This window comes from Bipolaris victoriae (genome assembly GCF_000527765.1).
Source record: "Bipolaris victoriae FI3 unplaced genomic scaffold scaffold_2, whole genome shotgun sequence".
NCBI classification, from domain to species: Eukaryota; Fungi; Ascomycota; class Dothideomycetes; order Pleosporales; family Pleosporaceae; genus Bipolaris; species Bipolaris victoriae.
Window position 1 is genome coordinate 320,453 of NW_014575390.1, and position 16,933 is coordinate 337,385.

General features: G+C 52.0%; 4 protein-coding genes across 4 annotated transcripts; 2 read left to right on the forward strand and 2 right to left on the reverse strand.

Moving 5' to 3' along the window:
* Nucleotides 1-156: 156 nt before the first annotated feature.
* On the reverse strand, nucleotides 157-2,866 carry COCVIDRAFT_11461 (hypothetical protein; the record flags this gene model as incomplete). The annotated part of the gene is made up of 3 exons (XM_014706551.1): nucleotides 157-1,526; nucleotides 1,577-2,795; nucleotides 2,855-2,866. The coding sequence occupies 3 exons, from the start codon at nucleotides 2,864-2,866 to the stop codon at nucleotides 157-159; spliced, it is 2,601 nt and encodes an 866-aa protein (XP_014562037.1).
* Nucleotides 2,867-7,080: 4,214 nt separating this feature from the next.
* On the reverse strand, nucleotides 7,081-8,031 carry COCVIDRAFT_84705 (lytic polysaccharide monooxygenase; the record flags this gene model as incomplete). The annotated part of the gene is made up of 1 exon (XM_014706676.1): nucleotides 7,081-8,031. One exon carries the CDS (start codon nucleotides 8,029-8,031, stop codon nucleotides 7,081-7,083), a length of 951 nt encoding a protein of 316 aa, XP_014562162.1.
* A 1,983-nt stretch (nucleotides 8,032-10,014) lies between these two features.
* On the forward strand, nucleotides 10,015-10,575 carry COCVIDRAFT_85148 (hypothetical protein; the record flags this gene model as incomplete). The annotated part of the gene is made up of 1 exon (XM_014706677.1): nucleotides 10,015-10,575. One exon carries the CDS (start codon nucleotides 10,015-10,017, stop codon nucleotides 10,573-10,575), a length of 561 nt encoding a protein of 186 aa, XP_014562163.1.
* Nucleotides 10,576-13,886: 3,311 nt separating this feature from the next.
* Nucleotides 13,887-16,046, forward strand: COCVIDRAFT_84731 (hypothetical protein; the record flags this gene model as incomplete). The annotated part of the gene is made up of 2 exons (XM_014706678.1): nucleotides 13,887-14,607; nucleotides 14,659-16,046. 2 exons carry the CDS (start codon nucleotides 13,887-13,889, stop codon nucleotides 16,044-16,046), a joined length of 2,109 nt encoding a protein of 702 aa, XP_014562164.1.
* Nucleotides 16,047-16,933: the final 887 nt, after the last annotated feature.

The following is a 16,933-nucleotide window of genomic DNA, read 5'->3' on the forward strand; positions in this document are numbered from 1 at the left end:
CAAAAAAAAAAGAAAAGGACCGAAGATATATTAACTCAGAAAAAAAAAACAGACACACAAATTCCGTCCCTTTTCCCGAAAATATAAGACTTCGTGGGGTATAAAACTCCATCCATCATGTGATGGAACCATACAACTACCAAGTCGTTTGTACTTCTAGTACATGATGCGCTCGTCGAATACGGGTGCCTCGCGCGCCTGGCCATCGTCCACACCATGCCAGTACACCTTGCCCTTTTCATTAAATGTGGCTTGCTCGTCTGTAATAATGAGCCCGGGCACGGCCTTTTGCGTGTCTTGGATCTCGCGGGTGCTGATGCCCATGTCGTCCTTGACGATCCAGATGACGGGCGTGGGGCTGGTAATGGAGGGGTTGAAGAAGGCGCGCTTCTGGATTTCGACGGGGAGCGGGTCCTGAGGGGTGTGGTAGAATTGGTCGAGGGAGGCGGAGAGGGCGTGCAGCGAGTGCTTCTCTGGGTTGAGAATCTTGCGTAGGAAGGCAGGCATGTGCGTGGGCTTGGGTACGTAGGTGGGGGTTGCCGCGGTGGTGTGAGCCTTTTCGCCGTTTTGGGTGAGGAGGCCGTCTTCTTCGTTGCGCATACCGCCGTGGGTCGGAGGGATGTCGGCGTAAGCGAGGCGTGCTTCTTCGTGCTTAAGGGCGGTCTTGAGCGTGAATTGGAAGATGAGGGTGAGTAGCAGGCAGAGGCACATTATCGCGAGCGGACCGGCAGCTTGAACGTTGTCGCCCGTGGCGATGGCGAAGAGACCAATAAGGCAGATTTCCGAAAGGTAGACACCAGTCATAAGCTGGCGGAGAGCCTTTTGGTACGCATCGCCCTTGGTGTCAAGGTCTGTCTCGTATACATAGAGGAAGTTGTACCTGAACGCAATGTAGACAAGAGTGAATCCAACCGTAGCGAAACCGAGGATAAGAGGTGCAATGCCGGAATAGGTAATAGCAATAACACCCAAGTTGATCCACTTCGGGAACTCAGAGCCCCATGATGGAGCGGAGAGCTTGGTGAGGTTCTGGAAGATCTTGCGGGGCGTTTTTCCAGGAAGTACACGTCCAAGGAGAACGACAACGACGAAGCCACCAATGTTGAGCAGGGTGCCAGCAGCCGAGGAAAGACCCAAGAGGATAAAGTAACTGATGTAAAAGTTGGAAGCCTTTGGTAGGTTGGTGGAGAGAAGAGTCAGGACGCTGCCAGGATTGTCAAGCACATCATTGATAACGGATGTGACGGCACCGGACAAAGTGGCAACAAGGAAAACCTGCACAACCTGGAATGCAAAGTACCAGTTCTGCGTCTTGAGCTCAATCTGGCTGTAAGTGACATAACCAGCCAATTTAGCCATGAGACGGCAAATAATGGGGACGAGGGACATGAGGACAGCAAGGAGGACTGCGGGCAATAAACCGGTAATTACACCGAGAATGACCTTGGGGATGTCCAGAATCCATTCAAGCCAAGTAAAGCGCTCGGCGAGGTAGTTGATGTTGGAAATAAGACCGACGAAAGCGACTGTATATGGTTAGCGAGGGGCAACGAACAAGTCATGATATTGCACATACCAGGAATTGCCCAAAAGATGATCATGACAGAAATGAAAGCAGTAGCAAGCGCCCATCGAACATAGTGCTCTGCAGGTTTGATGCGCAAGTTGCCCCACACGACCTCCTGGGGCATGACGCCGAGTTGCCGTGCCTGAAGGCTCTTATTGGGTCTGGTCTTCCTCGATTGCATCATCTGCCAGGCATCCTGTGCGAGTCTCTGAGTTTCGAATTCGATGAAAACAGCTCCAACGAGGTCGCCCTCGCCGTTCCAGTGCTTGTCCTGTTCGGCGGTGATCTTGGGAATGAGCTCGGCGAGATGAGAACGGCCGTATTCGATAGTGTCGACCTTCTTGCCAATCAAAAACTTGAGCTTGTGGGTTGGTCGCTTCTTGGGGTCAATCCATTTGGTGCCATCGCTCACATTCTCGGCGACAAAGTGCTTCTTGCCCTTCTCGGCCTTGAGTCTGTTCTGGTTGGCATTGGTCAGTAGCTCCACCTCGGCGTTTTCCAGCTTGGTGGCAGTGTCGTCACGGTCTTCGACCAGCTCGTCCAGCTCCTTGGTGTTCGAGGCAACCCAGGCGTGCTTGACACCGGGGAACATTTCGAACAGGGCGGACTGGGAAAGCGTCTTGGGTACATTGGTGAAGAGGATAGTGCGCGAAGACAAGCGACTGGCTCCCCATGGTGAGCGACGGTATGCTTGACGTAGGTTGACGACAAAGAAAGACTCGCGACCAATGATGACGAGGATCAAACCAAGGAAAATAAAGGAAATGCCGGCCTGAGCATAGTAACGGTTGACATTTGTGCCCTTGGGATCAATGTTACTCATGGAGAGAAGATCCAGTTGCTTCTGGCCCGCACCACCAGTGGCATTGACGGGGAACAAGACGGGCCATGTGATTAGACATCCGAGAAAACTGGTGGCGATGAGGATCTTGAAGAAGCGAACGAAGAGATAGCCGTCAATGGACTGGTGGTCGAGGATGTATTCATCTTTGAGGTTCTTGAAATCTTTGAGCCAGCCAAATAAGCCGGGGCTGGGGGCTGGCGTCTGGCGCTGCTTGCCCAGATGGTTGAGGTACGTCCTGGGTGCATAGACCCTACGGAAATATTTGCGGGCAACGAAGAAAGCAGCGGTAAAGGCAAAGGCGATAATGGAGGCGGGGATCAGTGTCGACACAAAGCTGGACACGGAGCTGTTGGACTCTTCTTTGGCCTTGCCAATTTCACCACCCTATTTTTGGTACAATTAGCGCGCTGCATAGTGACTGGCGTCGTGGTGGTAAAACGTACGGTGGAGGACATTGTGGGCGATTGCGATGCGACAATGGCACGCGCCCTCGAGGATGAAGGGAGATGCACAAGAGTAAGATGTGCGGTGGAGAAACGAATGTACTATGTAGTATTGCGCCGTATCTATGTCGGAGAGAGGGTTCCCCTGCACGGGAGACAAATAAACAGGATTGGCAGACGCGCCTAGTGTGACGTCGTGGCCCTTGCGGCCACTACAGCTTTCGGTCCTTTAGCGCGACACAAGCCTGAGCGCCAACCGCTCAGCTTCTGCTCGTTGCTGCCCCTCTGCCGACCATCTGGACCCTGAGAGAGCTCTTCTACGCGCCCTTCTCAGCCTCAACTGACGACTGCTTCCATCCCTTACCCTGTCGCCCTGTCGCCATGGATGCGTCTGGGGCAACACTACGACAGGGGGCAGGCATGCGAGTGGGCTGTGCGGAACTGCTTGCAGATTTGTCTTTTCTTCTTCGTACCGATTCACCGCTGTGATGCGCGACAAGGGCACAAGGGAATTACCGAAGCGGCGCAAATGCAGAACGGTAATTCGTGACGTGCCCCATCAGATCCAGTCGACGGAACATTGCCAAGCGAAAGCGATGCTGGCGATCGCACTGAAAGTGGTGCAAATGTTACGTCAATCTGCCCGCATTTCGCAGCACAAAGCGAGGCTGGGCGAACGGCCAGGCTAGCACGACGGCATGAAAAAACACAAATCTCTCCCGTGTGCTGTCAACTGCGAGACCGCCACTGTGCTCCTTGACCACCTCTATTTCCCAATAGGCGTCTGGATTCAGTCAGATTGACACGCAGCGCCCACTGCGGGCGGGAAGGACTGCAATGTCCCACCACCCCCCCCTTGCCGAAAATCGCCAATCTAGATCGTCCGCCACGACGCCGTCTGACATCTTTCACAATTTAAATCTCAGATGCATTCGATCTCTCCACCACTCACATGCAAGCGTTCGTGCTACTGCATCTGTAATAGTCTTTCGAGATGGAGGTGTCATTTAGAGTTTGAACTTTTCAGCTCGTGACCCCTTGTTCACACACGCAGGTTGTCGTGGCGCAGGCCATGTGGCACATGCAGCCTTTTATTGTATTCGCACAGCCACATGTTTGTCAAGCATTCTCCGCGGCAGATGGAGCAACGATGACCGTTTTCTTGCTAGAACGGCATCACAAGACCCAAACTCTACATTGGGAAATCGCCTCCTTCAGCTGCACCTATGAGGCATTTCAGTATCCACGCTATATTTACTAGACTCCACCTTCACCGCAATTGCTCCAGTCACCTAGTTACCAACTATGCGCCAACAAAACCGACTACCCCCTACGCTATCTCTGGTTAGCAGTGAACGCGCGTAGGTTGTCGATATTGGTTTGTCAGTCTCAACGTACATGGAGGACGCACACAGTATCTTCAGCTCCTTGATCCATCTCCCGGTCCGTAGATAGTCGGTAATGCTTTGGATCGAGAAAGTAAAGTCCAATCACACCGTCTGGCTCCGCCAGGAATATGTCCGCCCTATTACGAAACTCGAAAACATATCTCGCCGTCACTATGTGCCGTGGTTCACTTACCGCAATATGTTTCCTGACCGAACCCAACACGATACAATCATTTACAAGATGTCTCCAAAGACAAGAAAAGGCAGACGTTAGAAACTACTGTAAAAATGAGAATGGCAACTGCATTCAATCTGGTCCATCTATCTAAACAGCCTCCCACCCTTCCTACCTAATACAATCAATCTCAACCCCATCCAGCTCTGAATCTTAGCATTCATATGAACCCTATCAAATCGGTTTCATATCATCAATCGTAACATCATTCAAATAACCTGTCACTCCCGTGTTCGTCGCCGCACCAACATGCGTAAACCACACCGTCGTACAATCATTCAGCGGCACTTCTTAATTATCCAGTGTTTAATCTTCAATAATCCATTCTGCATCCACGTCCTCCAACAACTAAAATCTAGAAGGGACCGTCAAATCCTTGCGGACCTACTTGCCAGTGGTAACCTTGGTGATGATGACGGACCAATTAGAGAACCGTATAATGAGTATATTGACTTGGCTTATGTCACCTCGCTGCGCAATAAAGTCCCAGAATAAGACACAGTCTTTGGGATACTAGGCGTACCACGCATTCGTGTCTATGCCGCCTGGGAGTATGGACCCAGAAAACCACATCCCAAATCCAAGTACAAACGGTATGACGTATCTTCCTTGGCTCTCTAAAGTATCTTGGAAAGTATATGGTTAGGTCATGTCCTCATTCAAAGACAAAATCTTGTGCGCGTCATCATGACGGGAGAGTATCTATCGTCAGTTCCAGAGTCAAGATCTGGAACGCGCATGTACGACTGAGAGTTACTATGTATTCTAATGGCTAACCTTGGTTGTAATGGAAAAAGGGATAGCGTTGAGAGAATCGTAGCGCACATTCTACTTTTCCTCCGTGAAAATAGTCGGCAGCAATCAGATCAAGCAATGGTAGAGAACAAGTTTTGTTTTATTAATTGTTGAACAGCTAGAGATGGGATTAAATCTTTTGATTCAAATTTCCTACAAATTTGGTTGCACGACTGATTAGTTTCGATCAAGGCACGTGATAGCAATAAAAGATGTACAGGTGCAGTATTCAGTCACGTGACCATACCTCAAGCTCTCCATGTCCCTTTATCCGTTGTCTACTGTGTACTAGAACATACCTAACAAATACCAACTAGGTAGTCGGAGCGTGCCAGTAAATACAGTATTTTGTCCTCAGGTAGAAAATAGAGAAGCTATTCAGTAAGACGCTACTTTTCAAGTTACGTGACAGAAAGTTTCCATCAACCTTGAACAAAAAAACCGACAAATTTTGATAAGATGGGATCAGGAAAGGAAGAGCCAGAGTAAATGACTTTGGTTAGAGGGTACTTGTACATATAAGACCAGTCTGTCAAAACAAGCACGACATATTCAGCAAGAAGTAACAATCGAGTATTAAGATTCAGGACAGGCATGATTAACAAGCCCTATTAAACCATCAACCCCGTTCTCCCTAACCCCCAATACCAACAAGTCTCACTACCCCCTTCTATTCTTTTTTGCAAGAACCCCCCCAATCCCTATCCCCCACCCTCAAGGAGCACCAAATCCAAACCCATTCAAGCAAATAAACATCTACCCACGCGACAAACACCCACCCCATCCCAACCAAACAAAGTCAGCACCAACAAGCCAGTACATACCTACCCAACATCTACCCCATAGAAATCCGTACAGACAGCCCCCCATCCTACCAAAAAAAAAGCGCCAAGCATGAAACAAGCATTCTGCAAGAACAGCCAAGCAATGAATACGAGAAAAAGAAAAGGACGAGGGTAGGGACCGGGGGATGTGGTGTACATCAACCTCCACCTCTCTTCATGTACACATACAAGCGAATTCTATATTCCGATTAAAAATTGCAGAATAGCTGCATTTCCGTACATTCATTCTGTGAATGTAAGAGAATAAGAGGATGTGGGGGAAGTAAAAGAGTGCTGGAGTTCTGCATGTTAACGGGTCTGAGAGGGAACAAAGGGGATGTGCGCCTTTTGTACCACGGTATGCGTTATTGAAGTGATTGATGTATGTAGCAGTAATTACAAACCTTAACTCTTTCAACGATACGAAAATAGAATGGAAGAAGGAGGGGGGTGGGGTGGGGTGGTTATGCCATGGCGTTTATACCAGCTGTAGCAACGAAGCGGGAGTTATGCTGAGATGACGTGAGATGTGAGATGTCTGGGACAGAAAAAGAGAGAAGGGAAATCAATGGACGATACGAGATGCGGGTGGCGTTTCATAATGTCAAGTGGGGGAGTTACGAGGATACGAGCGGGCGTATTCTCGAAAACGAAGTCACCAACGCCTCGTTCCAAGTTATTCATTTCACAACACGTAGCACAATATTCACAAGAGGATCAAATGAGTCAAGACAACTGATATATCCATTCGTCATGAGGATAGTATATATATATACATATTGCAAAGAATAGGACAGCCGATCTAGCAGCTAACCGAAAAAATTGTTGAACAAGAAAGTTAGGAGGGAGACGTTCATATCTAGAGAAGCAAAAAGCGTCATTCTCGAGAACAAACACATGGACGTTCCAAACACCATTTTTTGTTGCAATGCCTAGGCCATTAAAAAAAAGACCAAAGAAACATGTGCAAGAAAAGTCAACCGCTTAGTTGAAAGCACGGGCGTGGCGGCGAGCCTTGGAGGAGGCGGAGCCAGCGGTGGTCTGGAGCCACTGGATGAACTGGTTGATGGTGAAGGTCTTGGGGAGGGCAGAGCCGTTGTTGCCAGTGGAAGGGGTGGTGTTCTCAGCAGGCTTGGAGGTGGCGGGCTGAGCGGCCTCGACGGGAGATGGCGAGGGGGTGGAGGGAGCGGAGCCGTTGGAAGGAGTGGTGGGAGTGGTGGAAGGAGCGCTGCCGGAAGAGGCACCGTCCCAGACCTGGGGACCAGGGACAGTGTACGAGGTGAAGGAGTTGTAGATGTCGAATTTGACACCGGGGTCGGTGGCCTTGTAAGCCTTGGTCATGTCGACACCAGTGGCAGGGAGGGAAGCAGTTCCGCTGCCGGTGACGGTGATCTGACCGCATCCGTTGTAGAACTGGGCCTTGCCGAGGGCTGAAGCCTCGTGGAGACCAATGAGCTCGGGGCGGATCCAGTACTTGCCAGGCTTCACGTTGGGAAGCTTGATCGAGATCAAACCCTTGTTGTCGTAGAACCTGTCAACACCGAACTTGCCATCCTTGAAACCATCCTCCCAGATCTTGGTCCAGACGTTGCCGATACCGTTGGTGGAAGCCTCAGCCATGTAGACCATGACGGGACCCTTGTGGGAGGGAGCAATGGGCTCATCCTTGTCGTTGGGGTTGGGTCCCTTGTTGTGGTGCCACTGCATGCCGATGGTGGAGCCAGCAGCAACCTCGACCTGGTCAGCGGTGGGCTTACCGCCGTTGCAAATCATGGCAGTGGAGGTGACATCGAGAATGGGGTTGTTGCCGTTGGAGGGCTCCTGAACAGCAAAGCCCGAACCCATGTCCTTGCCGCCAATGACGAAGCTTTGGAAAGTAGCGTGCGAGGCAGCGAGGTTGGCAATAGCCAGGATGACAGCGGACTTGGCGAACATGGTGATGGTTGGTATGTGGAAGTTGGTTGGTTTGAAAAAAGTCGAGAAGATGTTCAAAAGATAGAATGTCAAAGAACGAAAGGCAGACGAACGAATCGAAAGATGATGGATGCGAAAGAGTGTATGAAAGTGAGTGTCAGCTTCAAGCTTGATGCCCTTCAACTGGGAGATGCCATGGGCACTTCTTATACTCGGGGCACCAACACGGCGCATTCACAAGCTTCGCGGGATTAGGGCTACTAACTGACGGAGTAAACGCCATGAAACTACTGAACCCGGGTCTGTGGATAGGTGCCAAGCATCTGTCAATCTATCCCGCGTCGCACTAGAGCTACAAGCGGAAGGGCAGCCTCGCTTAGTTGCTGCAGAACGTGGAAAAAAGTATTGTTTGATCCCAGGCCCCATAATAATGTGTGATGGGTCATTTCGCTTTGAATCGTACGCCTGGGAGCCGCCTGCATGAAAAGCTGACTGTAGTATGGCGGGAAGCGTTGGATAACGCTTGAACCCACTCCAACCGTTCAATGCTAAGGCATCATGCCTCGGCGTTTGGCGAAACAATGGAACCGCCGAAAAAACAGTTTCAGTTCATGCTTCTCCGCACAGCTGACAGATGTTTTTGGAGTCGGTATGTTTGCCTAACTATGTGAACTATTGCCCTTGACAAGCAGACATTCAGGCTCTCCTTGTGCCAGCGGTGTGCCCTCGAGTCAGACAGGCATTGTGCTTGCTTCTCCTGCTTGGTTCCACTCGCGGGTTTACGCGAAATAGCGCTCATTTCGAGACCGTACGCCTTTTCTTCTAGAATCCGCCCTGCGAATGTGCCTACGGCATACAGTGGGGGGCGACTCATCCAGTGTCCACTCCCAGCGCTCTGACATGAAACGGCATACAAGCGGGGCTGATTACAGGTTGGTGCCTGCCAAGACTAAGGCGATGTTTCAAGCCACCCGAGGCCAGGCTCGTCAGCAAGTAGTCCAAATTCGGTCAGTCATGTCCGATCTGTGACGTTGTGGTTGTTTCGGGTTGACAGACTTTACAGCCACCGGCTATGTGGTTGTGAAAGGGAGCCGCAATTATGCTGTCTATCGCCTGACCTGGGAAACGGAGCTCTCGACGCTTGACGCCTGAGATAACGAGGCGCTTACGCCTTGAAGTATTCGATTGGTGTATATCGCTCTTGGGCTTTGCGGCCGTTGGTGGAAGGAACAGCAACGCATTGACGCCCAGGTCAGTAAAGTGTACGCCAACGGCAATGCCGCCGCCGTAGTTGCTCGCCTTTCACCGCTGAACACCCAACTTCCGTTCCAACTTGGGGTCCTTCAGCTTTTAAATACTCGCGCGATTCCTAGAAACCTGCTCAATCCCCCTCACTGAACCTCTCTCGCCGCGACCGGGCGACTGGGCTGGACCAATGAGGTGATCCTAGGTGCGCTTGTACGGAACAAACCTGCATGCTGATATTCCATATTTTTGTATACATACATTATTGTTTCCCTAAATAAGTCATCACGAGCCTCGGCGGCAGTTCTGCCGTCAGAAGACGCAGTTCAAGCACCTTGGTTGCACACCGTGTGCTTGGCTCAGACCAATACAGAATACATGAGAGTAATAAAGGTAATCGAGATTGACAACCGGCTGCTCAATCTCGACGCTGCACCTTTTCGACTTGTCGCTGTTGCCTGTCCATCAAAGGTCCTTGCGCTTGCGCTTAATCCAGAAGTGGTGGTGATGTGCTGGCTTTGAGTCGTGGTAGCCGGAAACAATGCCGTTGTGGTACTGCGACCTGAACTGCCATATATTAATTCTGTCGCACCAATGGCCAAGCTTATCGTGGTCCTATCAACAGTAATGGTTCCACCAGGGGTCAAAGTTTCCCCTCCTATTATAAATACTGTGCCGCCACCGGACACTGCCGTATACGTTTCTGCACCGATAGTGAGCAGAGGCGGGTTTGTGATTACAGGTTGGGCCGGAGGTAAGATGGAGCTTGTCTGTCCATTGACAACCAGCGCTGTAGCTCCAGAGGCCAGTGAAATGGTTGTTCCAGATGTGACTATTGAACCGCCAGCACTGAGCAAAATTGACCCAATTAGATACGCAGTCGCAGTCCCAGGCAATGGTCTGAACGTCACATCGCCTATTGTCAGGGGTGGCGCACTGACATGCGAGGGAGCGGCGTCAATCAGTGTCGATGTCACGTCGTTTATCACAACGAAAGAGGCAGATGATGCTAGTGACAACGTAGTGCCAGAGACTGTTATTGCTGGACCTCCAGGAATCAGAGTCTTGTCAGCAACTACAAATACTGGCTCTGAAGGCTTCTGGAGGGCACTGAATACCTCGTTACCAATGGTGATGGCGGGTGGTGACGAGGCTGCCCCAGTCTGGGCTTTTATGGTCGAGGACCCCCCATTGACAACCAACACACTTCCAGAAGGGTCCAAAGAAAGTGTAGTTCCAGAGAGAGTCACAGCTGCTCCGCCAGGAAGTAACGTCTGTTCAGATACAACAAATGTAGGGGCTGTGTCAGGCCTGACTTGAGTAGGTTGTGCTACTATTGTTGAGTCACCAACGACAAATTGAGGCACTCTGGTTGTGATTGGTAACGGCGCAGAGCCTGTAGGCAAAATTTGGGTAGAGCCACCAACGACAACAAAGGAAGCCGAGGGTGCAAGACTAACAATTGTACCATCGACAGTTGCGACACCGCCTGGGGTCAAAGTTTGACCTGGGGCAATGAAGAATTGGGTAGCGGCGTTTGGTGTTAGTGTAGATGGTCCAATTGTCAACACTGGTGGTGCAGGCGACGGAAAGATTTGAGGTAGTGGACTTGTCTTATCGCCCACAAAGATAGCGGTAGGCGAGGGTGCTAGAGAAACAGGCGTCCCATCTCCAACGTTAATGGCAGGGCCTCCTGGCTGCAGTGTTTGTGAACCGACTACAACTTCGGAGGAAGGGCCGATTATGATGGGATTTGTTCCAATCGAGCCCACAGTAACTGATGCGTGCCCACGAACTTGTGCCGCAGAAGCTAGATTAGGAACATTATTGGCCATTAAACTGTCATCCGTGGGTTTAGTACTAGTGCCCGGAATATCCCAGTCAGCGACTGTGAGTGGAACAACCCCTGGAGTTGTGTCATGGCCATTCATGAGAACAGGTGGCTCGTCGAATCCAATGACTGATGACTCCAAGTGACTGAAGAGAGGACCCTGATTCGGCCTATTTAGGTAGTACAGATTGACAACAATGAGAACAGTTACGGTAGCCTGGAGCTGTCCAGCGTGGCATCCTGAATATGGTGTTTGGTCCAGGAAACCTTCCGGTAGAGGACCATTGGCAGTATCCTTTTCCTCAAGGTTTTCGAGCTTGTAAGGATAGGCTTGCGCAAGCGGAAGCTGTACTGTTTTTGTTTCATTGCCAGTCTCAACCTCATAGGCAGTGAAGTAGACAAAAGGCGTTGCAGATGTCTCAGACTGTGTAACATTTGGTGCAAGCGTTACAACGGCCGTGGCCGATGCAAACAAATCTGGATTGTACACATCGTATGATGGAGCATCTTCGAGAGGGATGACACCTCCTGGTGGAAACGGCGCATATCCTTCTGACCGGTAGATGACGGATGTTGCAGCAGCACTGGGTCTTACTGTATATTCCTCGCACATTGTCAAGGTAAAGTCGAAGTCGGAAATATATGACTCTGTGGAAGTACATGCGAAATCCGACGACAGTGCACTGGTTACGTCAAAGGTGGCGGTCGGAGGTACAAGTGTCAATGACTGAGAATTTGAAAAATTCAGTACTGAAGTTTCCATTGTTCCAATTGGATAACTGTAGGTCGGCATGAACCAGTAGTCGAGGCTTGCACCGTATATATTGATTGTACATGCTGCGCTTGAATTGACAGTAGAGGGACTTGCGGTGCCATTGTGAAATACGGAGGGTAGTTGTGAAGTCGCAGCTAGTATGTGACCAGAAGACGATAATGCGATATTTGAAGGGACAGATAGAATCTGTGGATCAGGAGTGACCATGTCGGTGGGTCGCAAGATGCCATGATTTGTAGATATTCCTGTAGCGAGGCCGTCGGCGCTGTGCGGCCCAGTTTCCTTTGGAGTGATCAGAGAGGCGCTTGCGGGCGGTGTTTGAGTAGGCAGCGATAGGGCAGGTATAGAGGTTGTGTTGAGGTATGGGGCTTGATGGCTTCGTCAGCATGCAGCGATGTTGAGCCCCAAGGCACAAAGATATTGTTATTACCACGACGATTGAATACAGCTCCTGCAGCAAATGGAGCCAAGTAGAACGTTACAAGCGAGAGATATGAAGACATGTCGGTGACAAAGTGGTGGCCACGCAGGCACTCTATGGGCAGCGAACGTCGTGACGTTTAAGTCGTCCCGGAAAAATGGTAGACATTCGAGGGTGCAGGAACAATCTGGGTGAGCGGGTGCAGGGCATTTTGGGCCTATCAGCTGGCGCATTCAAGCGACGGTTCCGAGGAACGACGTGCAGAAGGGAGCTAGACAGAGCGAAGTCCGATATTGGCTTTTCAGTTCTTTTGCCGTCCAGATTCACAATGAGCCAGTTGGACGAGCCTGGCCGTGCACAACAGGCAACCGGTGACCAATCAACGACATAGGCTTGCTGGCATGGCATGGCGTGTCCGGCCGGGTTGACGTTTGAGTACGGCTGGCGTGCAGGATCAGGCGTCCAGCCATTTGGTGGATCAGCGTGAACGGTTCCTTGGATGTGTTGTATACGAGTCAGAGAGGTGTGGCTCAATCTGGGGCTTGCACTATGGCACAGAGATGGTTTGATGGGTGTCGCATGTGGCACGATGTTGGACGGATTGGATTGATGGTGATGGTGATGGTGATGGTGATGGTCGTCGACATGTGTCTTGAGGCGGTGGCGGGGATGAGGTGGCAGGGGTGGAGAGAGCAGGGCAGGTGCAGAGCTGAAAGTACACTATAGACAGTCGCAAGACAGGACATGGTGCTTGAATGCCTGCCATCTTGGGGGGAGTATGCCGATCCCATGGCGGTTTGGGCGCAAGCGTATCGGACTGCAGCTCGGAAAAAGGATCGAGTGGGTGCGTGCGGCGATCAAGGGATCCAGAATGCGCCGCCAGCGGCCTGCAACGTCGGCGGGTGGCTGTCTAGCAGCAGTCTCGTGCTCTGCATTACGCATCCCTCTGCAGTGTCAAGGCGGCGTTTGTAGAGTACTTACTTACACCTTGGTGGAGGCGTATGTAGGCGTATGCTTGGGTATATTGGTACACATGGAGGTGTACTCAAGTGAGGTGTAGAGTATAGTAGGCCCGACGCCACCACCCCCAGATTGCGTGCAGTAAGTAGGATGAGGGGGGACGGGGCGTCGAATGCCTCCCGGCTGGCCCTTGTTCCGCCCACGGCACTCATCTACCTTTCATCTACGGCGCTGCACACAAATGCCGGCTGTAGCCTGTCTGTCCCAGCCAATGCCGTCGTCGCCGTCGTCGTCGCATTGCAAGCTGCGAGGAATGGGGTGGAAGGCCGCTGTTGCCCAGCCATGCATGGCGGCGATGGCGGCGGCAAAGGGGCAAAGCGGACTAGAGCGTGCTTCGAAGCCTGGGTATCTCGGCTCAGATTCCCCAGGGTCCTGCCAATCTGCATCAACACTACTCCGTAACTCTCTCTTTTGCCCGGCTGTCTCTCCGTTGCCTCTTCTTCCTCCTCTCCATTCCTTCGTGACGCCACTGGGCACAAGCAATGTCGCTCAGTGATGCTGTGCCCTGCAAATCATCGTGGTTGAGTGGCCTTTGTTGCCCCCTTGGACAAGCCGCCTCGTAGTACGCTTCTTAGACACGGATCATGGTTGCTTCGCTGAGCCGTCGCGGCTTCATCTCGACAATATGCCTTCTCCTCGCCGCCACGCTACTGCTGCCCGGTCTCGCCGCCGGCTATGAACAGCAAAACATCACCGAAACCCCCAACTACAAACTACTCCCTGGTGTCGCGTCGGTCCCAGCGCCCCTCTCTGTTGCGCCCGCCCAGGACTGGATGGGAATTGACGGCGCATGGAACACGTTCTTCCTGCGCATAGGCGACCCTGGCCAACCCGTGCGAGTCCTGGTTTCCACCGCCAGCCAGCAGATCTGGGCTGTCAATTCCCTCGCTTGCATCGTCAACGTCACCGATCCCACCACGGGCAACATTACCGCATTCAACGTCCTGAATCAAGACTGCCAGGAAAGTCGTGGCGCCTTGTACAACACCACTCTTTCCAAGACCTGGCAAGAGAAGGGGTACTACCAACTATGGATTGAAAGAAACCTAGGCCTCACAGGCAATGGCCAGTATGGCTTTGACTCGGTCGAACTGGGAATGAGGGGCGATGCAGGCCCGCCCGTCGCCAATACAACAATCGGCACATTGGTCACATCAAACTTCTGGCTCGGCCACATTGGCGTGCATACGAAACCCACAAACTTTTCTGCCTTTGAAGATCCTGTTCCAAGTTACATCATGGATCTCTTCCACCAAAAAAGTATCCCCAGTTTGTCATTTGGCTACACAGCTGGCGCCCAGTACCGTAGGCCTACCCCCCGCTCGCAAGTCGACCATCACTGACACGTACCTGCAGGCGATCAAACCATTCTTGGGAGCCTTACGCTTGGCGGGTACGATGCTTCTCGCCTTATCCCCAATGACCTCACCTTTATCTTTGCCCCAGACAACGAGCGTGAGCTGGTTGTCGGTCTGCTTGGTTTGACTGCCAATACTGCAAGCCAGAAAGACATTGATCTCTTAAGGGGCGACAACGTCACCCTGTTCATTGACTCGACTGTCGCAGAGCTCTACCTCCCTGTTGAGATTTGCAAAGCCTTTGAAGATACGTTTGGACTGCGCTATAACGAGACCACCGATCTCTATCTCGTGGATGATGCTCTTCACCAAACCCTCTTGTCACAAAACCCTAGCGTGACCTTCACCCTTGGACAACAGTTTAGCAGCCGTGCGACTGTGCAAATTACCCTGCCTTATGCCGCCTTCGACCTAGAGGCATCCGCACCCTATAGGGGACTGCAAGAAAAGACAAAATACTTTCCTATTCGACGAGCCAATGTGTCGGACAACTGGGTACTGGGGAGAACTTTTTTGCAAGAGGCGTACTTGACGGTGGACTGGGAGCGCCAGAATTTCACGGTATCCGCTGTCGACTGGACTTTTGGAAAGGCACCACAGATACTCCCAATTGTCTCACCTGCCTACTCGGTTGTTCGGTCCAAGACCTCTCCAAGCAAGCCCCTGTCCCCAACCGCAGTCATTGGCCTTGCAGTAGGAGGAGGGTTTTTCTTTGCCTTGATCATGTGCGCCGTTGGGTTGTGGTTTTGGCGTCGACGCAATCAACGAAGACTGAAGGCGATTGAGGCGAAATATCAAGCCCAAGTTGCAGAAGCTGCCAAGAATGTAGAGGGACCTTCGGCTTTAGCAACACGTAGCAGCACAGAGGGAAGGACGGCTATTTCAATGGCCGAATTATCCAGTGATACCCCTGATAATAATCATCAAACTGGTTCGAACACGCAAGAGAAGGGCCTGATGATGGTTAGTGAAGCCGATGGCGCAGAAAGACAAATCTACGAGATGCCTGGCGACATACCGGTCCGCCAGGAAGCCGACGGGCGCCAGCTATCAGAGAAAGAGTCCATGGTAATACGCGAAAGGATATATAACGGAGTGGATCCGAGTGGAGCACCAGATGTGGCGCAGGAACCTCGACAGAGACTTGCACCCATCTCTCCTTCCGAGGTTTCCATGGTGAGCAGTCAGCTCCCACCCGGGAACGTGTCGCCCACTACCCCGCGAACGCCACGCGACGGTGCTCTCTTGGAGACTCCGAATCCATTTCTGCATCCGCCGCCATACCGCCCACGCGACGGCAGGCGCACGGGGACAGATGAGGCACCCATCTCGCCGTTGGAAGATTCAACGGAGGCGTCCCGGCGGCGGTTTTCTTACGAATCATGAGCTGCAAAAGCTGAGCATTTAGCGACAAAAAACGCACATCTATACATGACGACAGGAGTTTTTTTTTGTTTGGCACACTTGGTTGGGCATTTCTCAATTAGTGGTACGCGATGCGGATACTGCCAGGGAAACGGTGTTTGGGGCTACGGGGCATACTTGATACCTGCGTGATTCGGGCATGCGAATGCGGAACACGCACATGGATGGAGGGAGGATATTTGAAGGTGGCTGACAAGGCAAGACTGCCGGTGAATTGGTGCTGTGTCTATATATACCCTTTGTTGTCTTGTTTTATTTTTTTATGTAGTAATGCCATAGGATGCGCGAGGCCTACGCGCTTACGTACCAAAGCCGCCCATGCCGCTCCCGCACCTCGGCCCAGGAAGCAGGGCAGGGCCCAAGTGGGTTTATGTGCAGCCACAGCAAGACGGCAACGGGAGCTGGATGTAGCGGCCCACAGTGCTGATTACACAGAGTCTTACTGTAGGGCAGTGCGGATGCAGCGGTCTGAGCAGCATGGCCATGTGCTGCGCCTTGCCTGTTGCAGGCAGGCTGAACCCCTCGTCAGCGCTGCGACTGGAGACCAACCCCACCAAGCCGTTACGGAGAAGGCGAAGGGGGGCACAGCACGATCGCTTTTCTGCCTTGCCGCATCCTCAATCGCCTTCCGCATACTTCAACTTTCCCGGTGAAGAGCCTGCGCCCTCGTTCAGCGTTCCACCGCCTGCACACTCGCCACAGCCGCCGCCCCGCTTTGTTCGCAGCAGCAGCACTCCTGTCATCACATTGGCCGCGCGCCTAGCCTTGGGCCATATCTTCTGCCTGCCGCCTGCCATTCTGCCTACTTTGTGTTCCAACTTCTGCATCCACCTCGAGCGCGCCATCTC